General features: G+C 40.9%; 1 protein-coding gene across 5 annotated transcripts in view; it reads right to left on the bottom strand.

Moving 5' to 3' along the window:
- The window catches only part of CPS1 (carbamoyl-phosphate synthase 1), a 230,906-nt gene that overhangs the window by 119,084 nt on the left and 92,489 nt on the right, over positions 1-19,333 (bottom strand). For all 5 annotated transcript variants that reach the window (XM_061607673.1, XM_061607675.1, XM_061607674.1 and 2 more), the window contains 5 exons: positions 18,762-18,919; positions 14,005-14,133; positions 8,289-8,433; positions 6,794-7,004; positions 4,337-4,535 (listed from right to left, as the gene is read on the bottom strand). In XM_061607673.1, coding sequence (XP_061463657.1) covers positions 4,337-4,535; positions 6,794-7,004; positions 8,289-8,433; positions 14,005-14,133; positions 18,762-18,919 — 842 coding nt within the window. The remainder of the gene's footprint in view (positions 1-4,336; positions 4,536-6,793; positions 7,005-8,288; positions 8,434-14,004; positions 14,134-18,761; positions 18,920-19,333) is intronic.

Raw genomic sequence — 19,333 nt, 5'->3', positions numbered from 1 at the left:
CAGAATGATGTGAATTATAGTTTGTTATAGAGGAAGGAAAGAGAGAGGAGGCAAAATAATTAATGCTCTAAACTAGATCTTGGATGCCAAAATAATTCAGCTGAAGAGATATTTGAAAAAACATTAGAAAAAACGCAAGACAACCAGCAAATATATTGTTAATTATTGTACTTTGGGTAGCTGATAGGTAATTAGCTAATTAGCTGCATGATTTACCCATTTTGCCTCATTCCATTCCTCTTGAAACTTAGAGATGAAAATGTCAATATTGTTCGAGACAGTCTTAAATTAAGATTTTAAATGTCAGGCTCTTTTCCTCCACTATCGCCTTTATAATATGAAGGCCTGTCCAAAATTATCCTATTAATTCTGAAAGAAAAATTAACTATGAAAATGCAACTTGAAGTATTACAGAGAACTGCAGATGCCAGGTTTTGATTTTTCAGTTTAGTTATTAATATTTAGAGCATTCCCAATGCATGCATCTTATAGCAGTAAACAATTTAAAAGGAGAAAATATATACAGAAACTGGGCCTCACTGACGTATTCATGGGGATGTCAAAACCTTCACCAAGAGATGGAAGGCTGAAATCTGGTACACAGCTAGCCCAAGATGCCTTAATTCTTTGCAAACCCACCCACCCAATTTCGATTAGGAACAGGCAAACTAAGTTATTTCCAAAAAAGTTCAGAAAATAGCTTGGTTTATTCTGAATCATTTATTCTGTGTTGTCTTACAAATTGCTGAGATTTATTTGGGAATTATGAACTTTGGCAATGTTACTAGACAGAAGATATTCTCTACGCTATGAAGGATTCTGATGGATCTCTTCAGCCATCTAGCCAAATCTGTCTTGGCCACCTGAGCAAGAACTAGGCCAGATACTCTTGTTTATTCAAAAAATTAGTTCCATCGTGATATTTAAAGGTAGATATCATTAGAAGAATCTTCCAGGGCAGCATCTGATGGACTGACTGAAAAGTTTATCAGAGGAACTTAGTCTTGCCTTGATTTTGTTTTTGGTTCTTTTTTTAATGACATCGTAATTTTATTTTAATCAGAAAAGTGAATGTTTTGATATGTTCTATGTTGAGCCCAAAGTCAGTGAAATTATGTATCTGAAGATTTTCATGCCCACATATTTTTTTAACTAGAACTGGCCTGCGGGGAGATTTGGCCTTTCCAGATTTAGCTTTCTCCAGATTAACCACAAACTCTAAGTAAGGGTTTTCCTTTGGTTTACAATTCATGGTTTTCCAGAAGAGCTAAACCATGAGCCTAGGTGACACTCTAAGCCAAATTATGGCTTAGCTCAGTGTGACACAGTAGCAAAACAACAGGGGAGGAGCTAAGCAGTTACAATCTCCCAACCTGGAGCCCACACGCTTGTGCATTCACACTAAACCATGGTTTGGGCTTAGCATGACGTGTACCACACCACTGTAACACCAGAATTAGAAACAATGCTATAAGATGCCTCACTGAGGGATCTCTGAACACCCTCTATTTAGGTACCAGGATAGCGACATGTTTCAAATTTCCAGGGTTTTCTTCCTTAGTTGTGAAACCCTCTCCCCAGGGAAGTCTGCAACTACTCTGTACTGCTTGTGTTCAGATTTCAAGTAAAACTGTTCAGGAACACATAGAATCATAGAGTTGGAAGGGGCCTTGTAGGCCATTGAGTCCAACCCCCTGCTCACAGAAGGAAATCCACAGCTACAGCATCTCCCGCAGATAGCTGTCCAGCCTCTGCTTGAAGACATCCAGCAAAGGGGATCCCACCACCTCCCTAGGCAGTTGGTTCCATTGCCGAACTGCCCTTACTGTCAAGAAGTTCCTTCTAATATCCAGTCTGAATCTACGCTCTTGCAACTTAAAACCATTAGACCTAGTCCTACCCTCTGGGGCAGCAGAGAACAAATCTGTACCCTCCTCTATGTGACAGCCCTTCAGGTACTTAAAGAGTGCAATCCTGTCACCCCTCAGCCTTCTCTTCACCAGACTGAACATGCCAAGTTCCTTCAACCTTTCCTCATAAGACTTGTTCTCCATACCGGCTATCATCCTCGTCGCCCTCTTCTGAACCCGCTCCACCTTGTCTATATCTTTCTTAAAATGAGGCGCCCAGAACTGAACGCAGTATTCCAGATGAGGCCTGACTAATGCAGAATATAGTGGGACTATTACCTCCCTCAACCTGGAAACTATAGCTCTGTTTATGCAGCCCAAAACCGCGTTTGTCTTTTTTGCCACAGCATCACACTGCTGGGTCATGTTCAACTTGCGATCCAGTACAATTCCAAGGTCCTTCTCACACGCACTACTGCTAAGCTGGGTATTTCCCATCCTGTACCCGTGCATTTTGTTTTTGTGGCCTAAATGTTTATGTTTATGTTTACTGTTGGTTGGTTGATTTTATTGTGATATTCTGTATTTTAATCTTTTGTACGCCGCCCAGAGAGCCACTCGCTATGGGCGGTTTAAAAATGAAACAAATAAAATAAATAAAAAAATTAATGCAGAATCTTGCATTTGTCTTTATTGAATTTCATTTTATTAATTTCAGCCCAATTTTCTAGTCTATCCAGGTCCCTTTGGATTTTATTCCTGTCTTCCATTGTGTTAGCTATCCCTCCCAGTTTCATATCATCCGCAAACTTCATAAGGCTTCCCTCCACCCTGTCATCTAAGTCATTGATAAAAATGTTGAAGAGTATTGGCCCCAGGACAGAACCCTGTGGCACTCCACTCGAAACCTCCTTCCAGTCTGAAGCAGAGCCACCGACGACCACTCTTTGAGTACGGTTTTCCAACCAGTTGTGAATCCACCTGACAGTATTTCCATCTAGTCCGCATTTGACCAGTTTGCTAATCAAAAGGTCATGGGGGACTTTGTCAAACGCTTTGCTGAAATCTAGATAGATGACATCTACAGCATTTCCACCATCTACATTTTTATATCTCCCATATATTGATTTTATTTATTATTATTTATTAGATTTATATCCCTCCATTCCTCCAGAAAGGAGCCCAGGGACATTTTCAGCTTTAAAATATTATTGCTGAGGTTTTGATTTCCTTAACCTGCTTTAAATTGAAGTTATTTACAAATAATATATTACAATCAAATGATTACAAGGAACATGGCATTTTATTTATAAACTGCTTGGAGTTGAAGTGTGGTATCTAGCCCAGCCAGTCACAATCTACATCCTCAGACCAAATTAAACTGCTACTCACAGGTGTCTTGGCTCTGCAGGGAGTGGAGGGGCCTCGTGTTCACTCTCTGAGTCTGACTGAGGAGCCCCAACTGTATCCTGAACATCTTCCAGTGATAGGAGGTCTGGAGCTGCATCTTGGGTGAGTCTGCTTGTTCCCTCTCCTGGGTCTGCTGTGCCAATCCCCTGTTCCTCATCCTCCTCTGAGGACTCTTCCAATGGAGGCATGACAAAACTTCCCTTTGAGTTTCCATTAACCTGCCGCCACCTCCCCAAAAACAGGCTCAGTAGTCAAACATGCTTTATTATTTGAACCACTCCCATTTACCAGTCAGCTAAACAGCTTAGCTTCAAGTGATGCCCTGACAAAACCAATAAGGGTGTTTTGCACATAAGGCTTAAACTGGCTTTTCCAAAAATTGCTCTGCAGTGCAACTGTCATGGTCAGAATTCTAAATTTAATTGCTTTCTACTTATATTAACAACATAGTAGAACAACACGGCTGCTGAAGGGTACTATTGAGGGTATATCTGTATCACATACTTAAACTTGTTTAAAAGTAAAGCCCTCTTCCTGGGAAACCTGGGAAGTTTAGCTCAGTACTGTCAACAGCTCTCTGGAAGAGAATTCTCATTACCCTCACCAGGGTATTTTTGTGCAGGAGTATACATATATAATGGAGATAGCGTTGCTCTTTCTGAGGCTCAGTCCCCCATGAGGACAATAATACTGACTGCCTTGCAACAAGTTAATATAGATCAAACATTCTGAAGCTCTACATAAATGTTAAGTATCATAATCATCATCATTCGTGTCCCAGCATCATGGGTTGTAGCCAAAGCAGGGCTAAGGAAATAGTTTCATCAGCATAAGGATTTTTGCTTGCACAACTGAACTTCCCCCTCTCCTCCCCCTGCACCCCAAATCTCTTCTAGGGGTTCCCACAACCCTCCAGAGCAGATTTGTGGCTGGTAGGGCATGCATGGGGGGAGGAAGGGAAGTTAATCCTTGTGCTGATGTGACACATTACTTGGATACCAGTCCATGGGATTAAATTATTCATGGGCTTAAGGGCTTTTCAAGACAAAAAAAATGAAAAGAATCCTCAGACTCACCTCACCCACACTCTTCATTGAGCTACCGATCTGGCTGGAGGCACCCTGAAAGCGGTCAAGGTCCCAGCGGGGCACCTTGGTTACTATGTAGTCCAGGCTAGGCTCAAAACAGGCAGTTGTCTTTCCTGAGACCACATTCTCGATTTCTGGCAAAGGGATCCCAAGAGCTATTTTGGCAGCAATAAATGCCAAAGGGTACCTAACATCAACAGCAAAGGGAAATATTTTTCAAATAGGGGGGAAAAATCTGTAAATCATAAGGACATTTTTAATCCTCAAGAAGCCTTTCTTGAAAGATACACTGCCTTAGGAAGCAATCCTTCATTAACACAGTACATGGAAATGCAGTTCATCCACTAAATATTGTGTGCCTGTCCCGATTCAGAGAAGCACTGTAGCTGGTGTAGTTGATTTCAAACTGCTGGGGCAAAGAAAATAGTTCACCCAATGTCATAGCAATGTCTAGGTGGGTGGCCTGCAGCGTTGGGGTCATAAGAATCTGACCCACCAACTAGAAAAGCCCCCCCATGTCTTTCCAAGCGAGTACTACACAGATAGTACTGAACCAGAAGACTGAACCACAAGCTGTTTAGATTATAAACTGATGGGCAGGGGCCTTTCACTTTTATCTGTGCATCAGGCCCTAATAAATTTTATATATAGAATCATAGAATCATAGAGTTGGAAGGGGCCTTGTAGGCCATCGAATTCAACCCCCTGCTCACAGCAGGAAATCCACAGCTACAGCATCTCCCGCAGATAGCTGTCCAGCCTCTGCTTGAAGACATCCAGCAAAGGGGATCCCACCACCTCCCTAGGCAGTTGGTTCCATTGCCAAACTGCCCTTACTGTCAAGAAGTTCCTTCTAATGTCCAATCTGAATCTACGCTCCTGCAACTTAAAACCATTAGACCTAGTCCTACCCTCTGGGGCAGCAGAGAACAAATCTGTACCCTCCTCTATGTGACAGCCCTTCAGGTACTTAAAGAGTGCAATCCTGTCACACCTCAGCCTTCTCTTCACCAGACTGAACATGCCAAGTTCCTTCAACCTTTCCTCATAAGACTTGTTCTCCATACCGGCTATCATCCTCGTCGCCCTCTTCTGAACCCGCTCTAACTTGTCTATATCTTTCTTAAAATGAGGCACCCAGAACTGAACGCAGTATTCCAGATGAGGCCTGACTAATGCAGAATATAGTGGGACTATTACTTCCCTCAACCTGGAAACTATAGCTCTGTTTATGCAGCCCAAAACCGCGTTTGCCTTTTTTGTCGCAGCATCACACTGCTGCGTCATGTTCAACTTGTGATCCACTACAATTCCAAGGTCCTTCTCACACGCACTACTGCTAAGCCGGGTATTTCCCATCCTGTATCTGTGCATTTTGTTTTTGTGGCCTAAATGTAGAATCCTGCATTTGTCTTTATTGAATGTCATTTTATTAATTTCAGCCCAATTTTCTAGTCTATCCAGGTCCCTTTGGGTTTTATTCCTGTCTTCCATTGTGTTAGCTATCCTTCCCAGTTTCGTATCCTCCGCAAACTTCGTAAGGCTTCCCTCCACCCCATCATCTAAGTCATTGATAAAAATGTTGAAGAGTATCGGCCCCAGGACAGAACCCTGTGGCACTCCACTCGAAACCTCCTTCCAGTCCGAAGCAGAGCCACCGACGACCACTCTTTGAGTACGGTTTTCCAACCAGTTGTGAATCCACCTGACAGTATTTTCATGTAGTCCGCATTTGACCAGTTTGCTAATCAAAAGGTCGTGGGGGACTTTTTCGAACGCTTTGCTGAAACTAGATAGATGACATCTACAGCATTTCCACCATCTACTAAGCTAGTGACCCGATCAAAAAAAGAGATGAAATTAGTTTGACAGAATTTTTTCTTGACAAACCCATGCTGGCTCTGACCAATCACAGCATTGTCATCTAGATAGTTGCCAATGGACTCTTTTATTATCTGTTCTAATATCTTTCCCGGTATTGAAGTCAGACTGACCGGCCTGTAATTCCCCAGATCTTCTTTTTTACCCTTTTTAAAGAGTGGGACGACGTTTGCCCGTCTCCAATCCTCCGGCACCTCTCCCGTTCTCCAGGATTTCTCAAACATGACGGCAAGAGGTTCCGAGGGTACATCAGCAAGTTCCTTCAATACTCTGGGATGCAGTAAATGATGATGAGGTGTTTATCAACACTCAAAAGAGCTAACCCAAGATGCTGGTAAACTACGATTTAGCCAACAAATCAAAAGCAACTAACAATAACATTTTCTTCAAATTAGTAGAGAGTTCATAAATAACTGCATTTGCAATGACATGGAGATGCTTGAGGTAGTCTCTGAAAAAAAAAGCTTTGGGGCTTACCTAACCAAATTTTTTTTATATTTCCAGAGCTTCCCTTGCATCATGTACCCAGTTTAGCTCTTCTCCCAGTACAGTCTCTTGCCTTACCCTGTGGCCTTTGATGCTAAGGCAGAGCTTCTAGAAAGCCTAGCATTCACTTCAATGATGCAGTACTCCAGAGAGGTAGGATGTAAGGCATACTGGATGTTACACTCCCCTACAATGTTCAAGTGGCGGACAACCTTGATAGTCGATTCCCGTAGCATCTGCAAGTCCTCATTTGAAAGTGTTTGGCTGGGAGCCACTACAATAGAATCACCTGTAAGTGGAAGCAAACAATGTAAAAAGCATTGGATGTATCCAGTTGTAGGAACGTAAGAAGCTGCCTTATATCGAGTCAGACCAATTGGCTTTTCTAGCTCAGCTTTGTCTAAACTGACAGGCAGTGACACTCTAGGGTTTCAGACAGGCATCTCTCCTGCCCTACCAGGGTTCAGAGACACAGCGAGTCCATTGCAGTGCGTAAAGTGCAAATTATGCAAAAGGGCTTTAGATACCTTTCAAAGTGTTCAAATATATTGTAATTAGAACAGCAGCCCAATCCTACCCATATTTACATAGAAGTAACCCTAACTGAACTTCAAGAAGATTTACTCCCAAAAATGTGTCTTGGATTGCAGGCTGAAATACCCATTTTATATGATGTAATTAAATATAACATAAATAGGTTAACAAAATAATATTAAGCAGAAATTATAATAAAATGTGACACAGTTATTTTTAAAGATAGGCGTACTATCAAAAATATGTCACCATTTTCAACTCATCTTGAATTCCACCTATTTTTATGAACCTGGATTCAACATCTGTGCATCAAGAAACAGCTGCATTCTTTATTTGTATGAGTCTAACAACTGTGCTTGAGTAGCAGACCAATGTTTAATTCCCTTTTTATACAGATGCAGCTCTCTGCAAGGCTATTTTATGCTATAAACACCGCAACTCCAAACACAACTCGTTCCGCTATGATATACACTTTCTATGAATGCTGTGGAATCATCCTCATTGGAGGTTCTGAAGATGTTAATCTTCTTCAGTTATGGACCCTGTTGTGGATCTTTAGACATATGACATCCTGTCCTACAATCCACTGGAACCTGAACATCTCAGGTCAAAATCCTATGTGCATTTAGTAGGTAGTAAATCCCATTGAACTCTGAGTAAATGTGCACAGGGTTGGGCTATCACTTGTTCTTGACTGTCCACAGCCACACATTCAAGCACACCAGATCCAATTTCACATTATCAGTCAAATTTTACATGATGCATGGGACCATCATAAGATCTTATCAGCAGGGGTGTCATGGAAGTACTTTATGCAATTACCTTTATATGGCTGGGCTGGCTCAGTTGCATAAATCATGTTCTTTTCACTTATGATACATTGTAACTGGATTGTGTGGATTGGAGGAATATGACATGAATACTCCATCCTTTGAGCAAGGGGATGAATCTCTTGGTCCCACAGAACCCTATAGCTCTATGATTGCAACATGCAACTTCCTTTCTATAGTGTTAAGTTCAATGAAAATGGGGAACCTACCTGTATGAACTCCCATTGCATCAACATTTTCCATATTGCAGACAGTGATACAGTTGTCAGCAGCATCTCTCACAACTTCATACTCAATTTCTTTCCATCCTACTACTGACTTCTCCACAAGAATTTGACTGGTCATTGCAAATGCCTTGATTGTTAAAGATAAGAGAGAGAAAAAGAGTGTTTTCATTAAATATGTAAGCTGAATTCTGGGAGACTGATATTTCCATAACAGTATTTTCCTGGTATAGTAGTGGTTCCTATCAAAGTGATTAGAAGTAAAGGGTCATATTGAATGCTAGTCCTACTCAGATTAGACTCACTGAAGTTAACAGACATGACTAACAGGTTCATTAATTTGAATGGATCTACTATGAGTAGGACTTAGCTGAATACAACCCAAAGAGTTGTCAGCACAGAACAATTTGCCTCTGCTTAAAGGTGTAAAATCAGCCCTTTGGCATTACATGTTTAGCTGTTATGAGAGTGATTTAAAAATATTACTTGGCTCTCTGTTAGGAAGACATTGATCCTCTCCAATCAAGTTTTCAGCAGATGTCATTGGTCATTCTGAATGGTCAAAGGAAATCCCACAAGATTGTTTTTGTGGGGAGGGCGTAGTAGAGGACCCCCCCCAATTGTCTGTTGATTTATCTCATTACAAGGAGATGGAAGTATAATAATATCAAGAGTATTACTCACTGGTCAACTCAACAAAAAGTTGGTTTTTTTCTTACTAGTATGGATAGTAATCTCACAGGAATGATTACTTCTTTTGCTTTTGTGGCAACATATATACAGCTTAAATATGTTGAAACTGCTGTAAGATTGTTTTTAATTAGAAATGAATGTGTATCAGTGTTGTCATTTTTCCAAACTGTAATTGTGTAATAACTTACGGTCTAAACAAATGAACCAGCTACTCTACTATAATTATTCCCAAACATATATTAGTCATCATTTGCTATCTCATTATGATGGAAAAGGAAATTTTAGGGAGCAGTGGGAGAGGAATAGCTGTGGAGGGACTAAAGATTGTTATGTATATACGAGGGGAAGTTGCTCTCTCTTCACATTGTTGGATCCTAAATTAGATCTTTTTTCTGGAACATATGGCTATATAGAACACAAGCTTAATAAGGAGTATAATTGCTTCCTATTAAAGTGATAATTGGCCATATGTCCACAAGGGTTCTGCTGACATCCATGAAGCTAAACCAACATATACAATACTAAAAAGAAGATTGTGAAAACAGATATTAAGCTGTACCCACAGGATTTTGTTAAACTCAGCACTATTCTTAGTTTCAGCCATAAGGTTGGGAACCTAATAATGTTGACCAATTAAAATTTAATCTACATTCACCATTGCAAGATAGGACAATGGTCATGAATTTAGACATGCTTTTAACAAGTATACGAATTCAGGGAGGAGGAGTCTATTGAGGACAACCAGGTATAAGAGCTAAATGGAGTCTCCCTGTTCAGAAACAGGACACCTCTGAAGATCAAGTGCTGAAGACATATATCACCTTCCTGCCCTGTTGAACTTCCCACAGGTCTCTACCTAAAGCTGACATAATCCAAGCCACTAACAGCCAGCCAAGATACAAGGTGGTGGTGATACAGCACTTTCAAAGGATGCTCAAAGCTCATATTTTTGTAAGTTTCTGGTCCATGGTTGTATGGCAAGTTAATTATATACTTTTTCTGCATTGGTCTTACAGGATGGACAGCATTCAGTTAGTATAATCAACAGACAATGCTCTTACCAGTCTTAGAAGGAGGCAGGTATGTGGGATTGGGACACTATGACTGTAGAGTGCAGAATGACAGGGATGTGTATGGAAAGCTATGAGGCCATAGCATAATAAAATCCCAGCAACCCATTCCCATACACATGTTTTACAAGCAATATCTAGGCATTTAAAGTACACTGGACAAATGCTGGTAACTGTGTCCAGTACTAGCAATGACTATAGATACGATTTGTTATAGACAAAAAGGGGCCATGTTAAAGTTCCTGGCAGTGCTTTAAATTACTCTCAGTATTGTGAAAATAGAAGACTGTTGGCCCTCCAGATGTTGCTCAACTACAACTTCCATCATCCCTGGCGATTGGCCATGCTTCCAAGGACTGATGGGAGTTGAAGCTCAGCAACATCTGGAGGGCCAACGGTTCTCTACTCCTTCGATAGAGACATCCTTGTGGATAATGTAAACATGTAAATAGGGCTGATTGTGTGGGTCTTTCCCACAGAATTGGCACAGATATATGATTACATCTCACCTCTGTTCACCCTGCATACCATTCTACAACTTGGGTTGGGGGAACAGGCCTCTTCAGTTTTTAAGGACAATGACGCTGATAATTTAACACAGAGATGGAGAATCTTTTTCAGCCCAAGGGCCACATTCCATTCTGAGAAACCTTCCAGGGGTCACATGCTTGTGGTGGGCAGAGCCAAAAAAAAAAAAAAGGGCAGAGCAACAAATGCCAAATTTACTTTTGTACAGTAGGCCGGTTTCTACATGCACTCATGCATCCCTATATATCCTCCTTCCAGACAAGCAAGAGACACAATTCAGCTAGACAAAAAAGCTCAAGCAGGGTGCAAAACAGGGCTAATGAAAATCACGGCCTGAGGAGAGGATGTGGCTGGGGAAGGTGGTTTGCTTAGGGAGAGTCCCAAAGGCCAGACAGAGAGGCTTGTGGGTCTGGGGTTCCCTACCCGATTTAGCAGGTTGAGGATCATTTTCAGGGACAGATGTTATAATGACTGAAAATGTCTAACCACTGCTCATTGGCCCAGCCCAACAGTCATAGTTGTTGTGTGTTTTTCTGTCCAGTTCTTGGTGCATTGCTATTTCTTCACCCAATGCAGGACTGAACTGTGTTACATTTTCTCCCTCCCTGATTTTTTTTCTGAAAGCAAAGGAAAATATGGGCCATTATATAACTTTTTGACCCAAATTGCCAAGCCATTTGCTCAAATTAAGAGCCATTTCTGACAAAGAAATGTACAGCAGCACACAGTGTTACTTTAATCATTCACATTACCCAACTCAATAGCAAGCAATATGAAGGTGAAGCACTAAAGAGCATCAAGATATATATTTTTTCCTTACAAGGAAAAAAGCAGCAAAGTCTTCATGGGCTTTATGGCCTTGGCTAAGATTGGGCAGCTTTAAAAAAAAATTAAGACAGTTTGGGATGATTTCTGGAGACCTAGATGGTCCAGATGGTAGCTGTGTTTTCCTTCCTGAATCCAGAAGCAAATACATTCATTTCCCTTGTTCTACAGCTTCATGGTGTCAGGGGAGGCTTTGTATTATTCTGTCTCTCCAACTGAAATAGGAGAGATGGTGACCAGATACTGGGCCTTTTCATTGATAGCACGTGTGTGTGCGTGTGTGTGTGCGCGCGCGTGCGTCTTTTGTATTTGTCCAGGTCTTTTAATGCTTACATTGGATTTTGTGTTGGATTTTTTTTAAAAAAAACCCAATTTTTAAGACCTTAGTTGTGCTGCTGCTTTCTATTGTGATTAAATTTTTGCTTGTTTGTTTACTGGCTGCTATTTTTATTGATTGCATTGATTTTATGTAAGCTGCTCTAGACTTGTTAACTGAAGATCCAAGTACAAATAAATGTCTAAAACAAAAAAACAAGAGAGGAAAAGCAGAATGTATTGTCAATTCTACAAGAAACTGGAAATACTAATCAGAAATGAATTAGAATAGTCTGTTATTTCAAAATGGTAACAGAAATTTTCCCCTTCCAAAACAGGGAGAAGGAGGCTTTGGAACATATCTTGCCTACTTCAGGCCAGAGCCAGAGCCCAGACGGCTAGAGCCCATATTAAAGTTTAATGTGTTTGCCTTCCCTCTGACTTCTGGATCGCTAGTACCAGCCTTTACTATTCACTGCACTGGCAGTCAGGTAAGCTGTGGCTGAGTCAGACGGTATCATGGTCTAATTGCCTAGAACTTTTAATTGACATACTCCTTAGATCCTAAGAATGTTGGGGATCCTCTCCACAGACCACTTGTGCCATTGACACAAATATTTCCACAGATAGTGGATGAGGAAGAACCAAAAGGGATCTTGATACCTCCATCACCTGCTTTTGAGGTTCCTTGCTCACATCCCCAGACACCAACAAGTCCCCCCAGATGTGCCTTCATATCAGAGGATTCCACCTTCACCATTCCAGAGATAGCAGAAGATTTCAAAGCCCCACCACAGAGCACACCTCAAGAACGCTGTGTAGAGTCTGTGTTATTTATAATTCAGTTGAAAAAATAATTGTACTAAGGCAGGCTGTCTGGGTATTTTATGGTCTTGCCCTATCATATGGAAATACCAGAAAGTTTTGTTTAGATTTGCAAAATCACTGTATATTGATTGAGTGCTAATCACAAGATAGTGCTGGAAGATGAGACCCCCAGGTCAGAAGGCACTCACCAAGCTACTGGGTAAAAACAGATGTTATTGGAGGTCGCTGATTCATAGGGTCGCCATAAGTCGTAATCAACTTGAAGGCATATAACAACAACATAAGAACATAAGAAGAGCCTGCTGGATCAGGCCAGTGGCCCATCTAGTGCAGCATCCTGTTCTCACAGTGGCCAACCAGGTGCCTGGGGGAAGCCCGCAAGCAGGACCCGAGTGCAAGAACACTCTCCCCTCCTGAGGCTTCCGGCAACTGGTTTTCAGAAGCATGCTGCCTCTGACTAGGGTGGCAGAGCACAGCCATCACCGCTAGTAGCCATTGATAGCCCTGTCCTCCATGAATTTGTCTAATCTTCTTTTAAAGCTGTCCAAGCTGGTGGCCATTACTGCATCTTGTGGGAGCAAATTCCATAGTTTAACTATGCGCTGAGTAAAGAAGTACTTCCTTTTGTCTGTCCTGAATCTTCCAACATTCAGCTTCTTTGAATGTCCACGAGTTCTAGTATTATGAGAGAGGGAGAAGAACTTTTCTCTATCCACTTTCTCAATGCCATGCATAATTTTATACACTTCTATCATGTCTCCTCTGACCCGCCTTTTCTCTAAACTAAAAAATTTACATGTTGAGCTGGAAATGGACAATTTACATTTGGTGCTGAATTTGTTAGTGGTTGTTAAAGTGTCTATGAAACAATTATTAGTGGTGGACCAGATTGGATTAAAATGATATGAGATGTTGTGTTACTAACATATTTTTTTACAACTTATTTTAGAAAGCCAGTAGCTACGTTTATGCAAAGATGGTCTTGGTTTATTGTGTTTTTGAACAATTTCAGTACTTATGTGTGTGTTTTTCAATGTTACAGTTTACAGATATGTCTTCTTATACAGGTATGTGTATTTTTCCTGACTAAAAAGAGTGCTGTTAAAAAAATCACATAGTGTGGCCTATTTAACTGACAGCATGAGAACAGAGCTGCTCTAGGGAGATGAAATCTGGGCCACAACCTTTCCATAGGATGATTTCAGTCCTCAGTAAGCAACAGAACAGTGCTAGAGCAACATTCCAACTGGGTTTCTGACTGGTTAAGCTAGTCTTGTTTGCAGCTTCCCCAGTGCACTGGCCAAACATACTATACACTATACTGCCTGTCTGCGGAGCTCTGCACTCCACCTCTGGTTGTATTTTCCTACCCTGACCCCTCAGGCCCAGGAGAATGGTCCCTCTGCGTGCATCAGATCTGAACATAACTCCCACAACAATACCTTGGTACCGAGATCCAGCAGTTGTTCCTTGTCATGACATAAACCTGATCCTAGTCCGCCCAAGGCATAAGCTGAGCGGATCATGACTGGGTAGCCAATTTTTTCTGCAGCTTCTAAAGCATCTTCTATCTATAATAATACAAGAACAAATAGAAAAGGCTATGACAATAATAAAGACCTGTCAGTATCATCTATATTACAATACAATATGCCACAGGCAGAAGCACAGATCCTGGTCAAGCTTGTGCTCGTTGTTCTATGAACCTGATGGTGGAGCATATACTAGGTTGATTCCTGGGAATTATAGTTTTGTTGAGGGTGATGAGAGAATGTTGTCCCCCACATATGGGCATGCACACATCTCACAGAACTACAGTTCCCAAGATTACCTGGGGGAAAGGAATGATTATTAAAACCAATTTGAGTCTATAGTGAAGATAAGTCTTTGAATGCACCAACCCAAGCAATCCTGTTTCTAGAGAACTAAACAAGTTTGATAAAAAGGAGATGGAGAGGGCCTGTACATCAGGTCTACAACTCTGATATGTTCATCAGTAAATTAGTACGAGCAGCACATGACAAGAGCAGTAGAAATGAGAAGTTACTACAACTCAAATTTGGACTTCTAAATTCAGCTTGTTTGGTAATTAGGTTTTTTAAAAAAAGGTCTGCATGTTCCAAACCCCCTTTTCTAGTAACACCAAGGGCACAGAAGGTGGCTACACAAGGAACGTTGCTGGACTAGGTCACCCATCTGTTCCACATATTAAGTTACTGAAAATAATTATTTTAGCTTTCTGATCTAAGAAGAGAAGGTAAGAAAAGAAGTATTTTGAGGTATGGACTGTGGAGGCAGTCAATTCTGCTTTGAAATCCATCTGGTTAACTTCACAGCCAAAATTTCTACTGCTCATTAAAAGTCACACTCTATAGACTTATTATTATCATTGCTTTATGGACTTCAACGAGCTGAACGCTATTCTGGGTTCATATATGTCTATTTTAAAATTAAAACGTGAAATTGAAGTAGGGATAGGATCCACTTGGTGGTGCCAGTTTAGATTGCATTCCACCAAAAGAGCAGGTGGTTACAGTCCATTTTTATTATTTTTCTGCTATCATTTGATTTTACTGATTCATTTTTCTCTCAAAAAAAAAATAACGATATGGTTAGCATTATTGCTAACAATGTTTTCCTTTTGGAAAGGAAAGTGGCTTTCTCTTTGCCCCATGTCCACCCACCCAATCCCCCCTTTGCCTTCTCCTCCTGCTCCCAAATCATATTGTATCTCTTCCCCACTACCACCACCGTAGGAGAAAGCTAGAGATTTCCTGGTTAGTTACCATAAGAGAAAGGGAGAGATTGCCCGGTCAATTTAATGTTAGCAAAGCAAAGAGCATGCTGATCAATTTAAAATAAGCAAAGGAAAAACCCATGCTAGTCAGTTTCTCCTTAGCAAAGCAAAGATACTGATCAGTATAAAGTAGGGATGGAGGAGAAATTTCATTCAGTTCACATTTGAAACCGGTTCTATCAAATCTTCACTTTCTGAAACAATCTGAGAACTGAAACACTATCATCCTTCGAAATTCGCACTTAATCAAATCTTGCAATGCAGTTGCCAACCAACCAATGTTTTCAAAACTGCATATGTAAGGGGAAAATGTGGATAAAAATGAATACATGAGTGAAATCACATAAAAAAATGCATCATATGATGAGAAATGGCTCGCAAAATGTGTACATTAGTCAAAACTACCTACAGAAATATGTTTATTCAAAGAAACTTGCACTAAAATGCTGAAGAATCTTCATGAGGATTTTTTTAAAAAAAATACAAATTACTACAGAATGTGAAGAATTTAATTTTAAGACTGGAAAAATTAGAAACTGAGAGAACCAAAATGGACAGCTCTTTCCATCCCTAGTTTAAGGTTAGCAAAGCCAAGCCCCTTGCTAGTCAGTTTTAACTTAGCAAAGCAAAGATGCAGATGAGTTTAAGGTTAGCAAAGCAAAGCCCCTTGCTAGTCAGTTTTAACTTAGCAAAGCAAAGATGCAGATGAGTTTAAGGTTAGCAAAGCAAAGCCCCTTGCTAGTCAGTTTTAACTTAGCAAAGCAAAGATGCAGATGAGTTTAAGGTTAGCAAAGCAAAGCCCCTTGCTAGTCAGTTTTAACTTAGCAAAGCAAAGATGCAGATGAGTTTAAGGTTAGCAAAGCAAAGCCCCTTGCTAGTCAGTTTTAACTTAGCAAAGCAAAGATGCAGATGAGTTTAAGGTTAGCAAAGCAAAGACCCTTACTGGTCCGTTTCACGTTAGAAGGGCAACACAGCACAGGAAATACAACAATAATATTGTCATATTCAATGAGTTTTTTTAAAAAAATCCACAGTTGGGAAAAGCTCGCAATATTCAGGATCGGTCTGCAAAGATAGCAAGCATGCAAACTATGGGGAAGTCCAGTGCCAAGTTCAATTTTAGTGAAATTGTTGCCCATCCATAATTTGAAGTGTGTTTCTCAATCTGTTGAGTCTGGTTATTGACTTACATACTGTCCACGTTTGCATATAACACTAGGCCAAACTATTGCTTCGCACTGTAGTTCTCAACTTAGGGATCAGGACTTCCAAGGGGGTCACAAAGTCATTCCAGGGGTGTTCCAAAGAGCCAAGAGAACAATTATTTATTAATTAAATAATAATAATTAATGTCTGGTCTGTGCACCACCAACTTGCAAGCCTTCTTTCCAGCCAGCACAGTCAGGTCCTGCCACACAGTTCCCGATGAGCAGCACAGGACTTGAGAAAGTGCATCAAGAGAAGGGGCCAGCTGGGCTTATTTAAGCCTCAGTGCCTCTCATCCCCCTCTTTTGTCAGCGGCAGTGAGGGAAGATCGATCAAGCTGATTGGCTCTGGCTGTAGAGACAAAGGGACCCTGGGAGGGGGGTCATCTGCCAAAGTAGTAATAGGATGGAGTCTTGGAGCGTCCCCCCACAAATGCACACTTGGGCACTCATTAAAAATTCACTGTATAGTTCTTATAGTACAATGTAAGTACGTCTTCTCAGAAGTACATCTCTTCATTTTTAATGGGGCTGGCTCCCAGGTAAATAGGGTTGCCAGGTTCATGGCCTGAGACTGATCCTGTATCTTTAGGAGAAGAGAAGGTTAGTCAAGTGCAGGTGTTCTTGCAACTCTGTAATGGGAAAAACCACAAGGTGGAATTCTCCCTTCCCCCTGCACAACTTTTACAGATAGAGAAGACCTCTTAACGTGAGTTCTTTGCATGGTTTAGGGTTGGCGTTGGGGGAAAGCAGGGCTTTTGCACCTTTTACAGCTGTGTGGCAGGCAGAAATCAACAGAAATTAAATTAAGCTTTTTCTAGTACGGAAATATAATTATAGAGAAAGCTTCACCTGTTGATATTCTGTCTGTTAGACATATTATGGTAATATGGAGCTTCTTGAGCCAAGTGCTGAAAAAGGAGGCATCATTTTATACAAAACTTAAACCAGAGTCCAAATGCCCTGGTATCACCCAGGCTCTGTTCACCACTCTAGATAGTTCACTTTTATCTCTTTCATTTCATTTCCTTCAAAATTTGTTAAACGTTGTTTGTATTGTTGTGACCTGCCCTGGGACCTTCTGATAAAGGACAGATAATAAATATCATCATCATCATCATCATATTTGTTTTTGTGATGAATAAAAAGTGACATTATTTAATGGTTCATTATGTATTTTTTAAATTAACAGAGACAAAAATTACAACAATTAGCATGTGGGGGGTCACAAAAACCTTTGAGGTTACAAAGGCGGTCCTGTGCTCCTTAAGGTTGGGAACCACTGGCTTAGCATGAATGAGCAAGCATGCTCGTGCACAGTTAAAAGATTGCAGCCACTTCACTCCTTCCCCACACCTGCTACTGCTTAGTGGTATGCGTGAACCCGGGCTCATAGTTTGTTTTTCTCCAAACCATGGCTTAGCTATCGGTAGTGCAGCTGCAAGAGGAGCAGGGGAGGAGTGAAGCACCTGTGATTTTCTAACTGTGTCCTGGCACTCTTGCTTCTTCACGCTTAGCCATGGTTTGGCTTAGCATTATATGCAAATGAAACCACTGTTAAAGTACATCTGAGAAGCAAGTGCTGATCTTCAGCACCCTTAAACTCTAAAGCTCTTCTGTATTGTGTACCCTCTGTTGGAAATTATGTCTATTTCCAAAACATCTGGAGGACACCAGGTTGTTTTAAGCTAACATAGGCTAATCTGTGCATGGGGTTGTGGAGTGGATGGCTCTTTCGGTGAAGAGGCCATATTTGGTTGCATTTTGAAACCTTTATGATTCTACAATTCTATTGGGAAAATGTGTATAGGTGGGGATGTAGATGCAAAGACTTGTGTGAAGAGAGAGAGAAGGGGAAGGCTGCTGATGCTTCCCTAGAGAAAAGGGAACATACACTAAAAGACCTGCCTGTCAATGGGGTATGTTTCCTTCATTGACGTTCTATGCCGCCCTGGGCTCCTACTGGGAGGAGAGGCGGGATATAAATCTAATAATAAATAAATAAATATCCTATTGTTGATTTCTCCTGCTTGCCTTTCATACATTTTTGGAACAGGCAGAACAGAGTGAAAGCAAGCCTGAGTGGGAGAATAAACCCTACTCTCAAATTAGGATGCCATGTCCTTCACGCAGATACATCTCTCTACTTCCACTTTTTCAAAATACAGCCAAGCATATTTGAACTCAGCTGATTTACCGATTCTACAGCAAAGCTGGGAGCAATCTTCTCATTGATTTCATTCAGCTTGTCGGAAAACATCTGCCTGTCCTCTGTGGCCATGATAGATTCAACTGAAGTTCCAAGGACCTTCACTCCATACTCTTGCAGAATGCCACGTTTGAATAGCTCCACTCCTATATAGAGAATGAGTTGGCATGATCAGCAAGCATTAAAAAGAAGAAAACATTCATCTAGCGCAAATTATCACACAACTTACCTAAAAAGCCCAGTCCATACCCTTATTGGGCCAACAATTCTCTTGGCATGATGGAGAAGTGAATGTATGTCCCTTCCCACATTAAATAACACTGCATATAAGATGCTGTTCCATGTGAAGCCTCATATGTGCATGAAGTTAAATGCATACACCAGGTTTTTCAAAGGAGGAATAACCATGCAAAGTGGACCTCATAACTGTATACTCTCCAGATGACGTGACCTGTTTGGTCATTAATTTACTTATTTACTGCTTGTAGTACTAATTATTTATATATAGACAAAAGGAATCTGGGTGCTGTCCAATTAATTTGTTGAATTTATACACTATC

This window comes from Rhineura floridana, chromosome 2 (assembly GCF_030035675.1).
Source record: "Rhineura floridana isolate rRhiFlo1 chromosome 2, rRhiFlo1.hap2, whole genome shotgun sequence".
Lineage (NCBI taxonomy): Eukaryota > Metazoa > Chordata > Lepidosauria > Squamata > Rhineuridae > Rhineura > Rhineura floridana.
This window is presented reverse-complemented; position numbering and strand designations above follow the sequence as displayed.